This window comes from Octopus bimaculoides, chromosome 7 (assembly GCF_001194135.2).
Source record: "Octopus bimaculoides isolate UCB-OBI-ISO-001 chromosome 7, ASM119413v2, whole genome shotgun sequence".
Taxonomy (NCBI): Eukaryota; Metazoa; Mollusca; class Cephalopoda; order Octopoda; family Octopodidae; genus Octopus; species Octopus bimaculoides.
The window spans coordinates 36,868,827-36,871,038 of record NC_068987.1 but is presented as its reverse complement, the minus strand read 5'-3'; the positions used below and the strand labels follow the sequence as shown (position 1 = coordinate 36,871,038).

At 36.9% G+C, this 2,212-nt stretch overlaps 1 protein-coding gene across 2 annotated transcripts in view; it reads left to right on the top strand.

Moving 5' to 3' along the window:
- Positions 1-1,311: 1,311 nt before the first annotated feature.
- LOC106874046 (uncharacterized) overlaps positions 1,312-2,212 on the top strand; it is a 163,309-nt gene continuing 162,408 nt past the window's right edge. For both annotated transcript variants that reach the window (XM_052969498.1, XM_052969501.1), the window contains exon 1: positions 1,312-1,667. In XM_052969498.1, the coding sequence (XP_052825458.1) occupies positions 1,581-1,667 (87 nt within the window). In that variant the 5' untranslated portion in view covers positions 1,312-1,580. The remainder of the gene's footprint in view (positions 1,668-2,212) is intronic.

Below are 2,212 nucleotides of genomic sequence, written 5' to 3'. Positions count from 1 at the left end.
AATAATAATAATAATAATAATAATAATAATAATAATAATAATAATATCGAAAAATGAGGATCCAGGCTCGAAATTTCCCCCACGACACCTGATGAAACCTGGAGGGTATATCAGCCGAAACGTTGTGTTAACAACAAACAAGATGAGGATAAATATCCGTCAAACGTAAATAATGTAAATAATGTACATAAGCAGATGTCGTACGTGACTGATAAAGAACCTTACAATGTACTGGGGTTGATTCTATTCGATTAAAACCCTTCATGATCTACTACTAGCCTCAGTGGTTAGATGGAGGCCAATCTGCTACAGAGTTCTCAGGGTCGACATTGAGCATATAAAGATGTGTCTTTATAACATAAAAAAAGTTAAGGAGAGTGAAGCTTGGTTTTGTTGTCGCACCGATGTTAATAATATCTGTTGAATACTTTCACATAGTCTTCGTCGTCCGAAGAAGAACAAATAATAATTAAAAGTAGATCAAGCGGATATATATGAAAACGGAGGAAGAGAAGGATTATGAAGCTGAAATTTAATTTCTACTGATTTAGCAACGTATGTATGGGTTATTTCATACTGTCGACAACAGAAATGTTATATAATAAGTAGTATCTATATTTAACATTTACATTCTCTGTATTTCAGGTTACAAAATATTTGTGGAGATAAAAAGGTGTCAAAGCTTAAAGTGTTTCATTCTCTAGTTGTATTTTCTTAAACTGTTAACCTTTAATTATGTTACCCAACGAATGACTACCATCTGACTAATTTCATTGTCGTAATCAACTGCTATGCAGTCTGCAATATGCAATTAACCCCCATCATCTAACATTCCACCATTCGATCACAACTGACAGCCAACTGTAAACATTGGGCAACTCCTCCTCCTCCTCCTCCTCCTCCTCCTCATTCGCCGCCGCCGCCGCCGTTATTCTATATCTCCCCGAACTTGTCCTGTGTCTCTCGTGGTTCGTATAATAAAACTCCGTATTTCATTATCTATCTATCTATCTATCTATCTATCTATCTATCTATCTATCTATCTATCTATTTATCTATCTGTGTGTCTATGTCTGTGTGTATCTCTGTGTGTGTGTCTGTGTGTGTCCGTCTGTCTGCCTGTCAGTCTGTCCATCTACCTGTCTGTCTCTATGTATGCATGTATGTATATATGTATGTATCTATGTATGTATGAATGTATGTATGTATGCATGTATGAATGCATGTAGTTAGGTTGGTAGGTTGATATATAGAGAGGGAGAGGCGAGAGACGTTTTACGTTTCGGTGGAAACATTCAGCTAGTATGAAAAATTTACTTTACTTTTGATTTCGACTCTGCATGACTACCATCTTATAACTTCCTTATTTACTCACACTTCTCTCTTCTGTTTTTGTTGATTTCCCTCTCTCTCTTTTACTCCATTTTCTTTGACTCTTGCTGTCTTTATCTCTCACTTTCTTTCACGATCAATCTTTTTCTAGCATTTGAGAGAAACGATTTCGTTTCTCTTTTTACATCAAATGTGTCCAGTAAGAGCGACATGATATCTCTTGTAAACTCTCTCAGCGGACTTTTACAATGAAGTGGAGAAATTCGGATAAAACACAGACACTTCCGACATGGATTGTACAGTTCAGAGAGACAGATATACCAAACTTACCTCGGGTAAGTCAAACTCACTAACACACACACACACACACACACACACACACACACACACACACACACACACACACACACACACACACACACACACACACACACACTACATAGACTTTTATTTTGTACCGTTGTATTGGTGTCAGTCATTGTATGGCAAACGTACTGAGGTAACACTTTCATGTTTCTGTGTGCGTGTATGTAGCTATGTATATGTGTGTGTATCTGTATGTGTATAGAGGTGTATATATACACGCACATATATGTACATCCGTATATGTATGCCTATATATGCATGAATACGTATCTTTGCACATATAATACGTCTCTGTGTGTGTATATATACATAGACTTGTGAAATGTAACTACACGTGTGCCGTTGGCGATTTTTTCTTCTCCATCTATAGACTTTACCTTTTCTCCTCTCCGACGAAGTGCTATACTCAAAACTTCAAGCTCTCTCCTTTCCCCGAGCGTCAAGCTAATACATTTCTTGTGCACGTCCTCACGTGATTTGTCTTTATTTGAATTGCTTGAATTGACTATATATA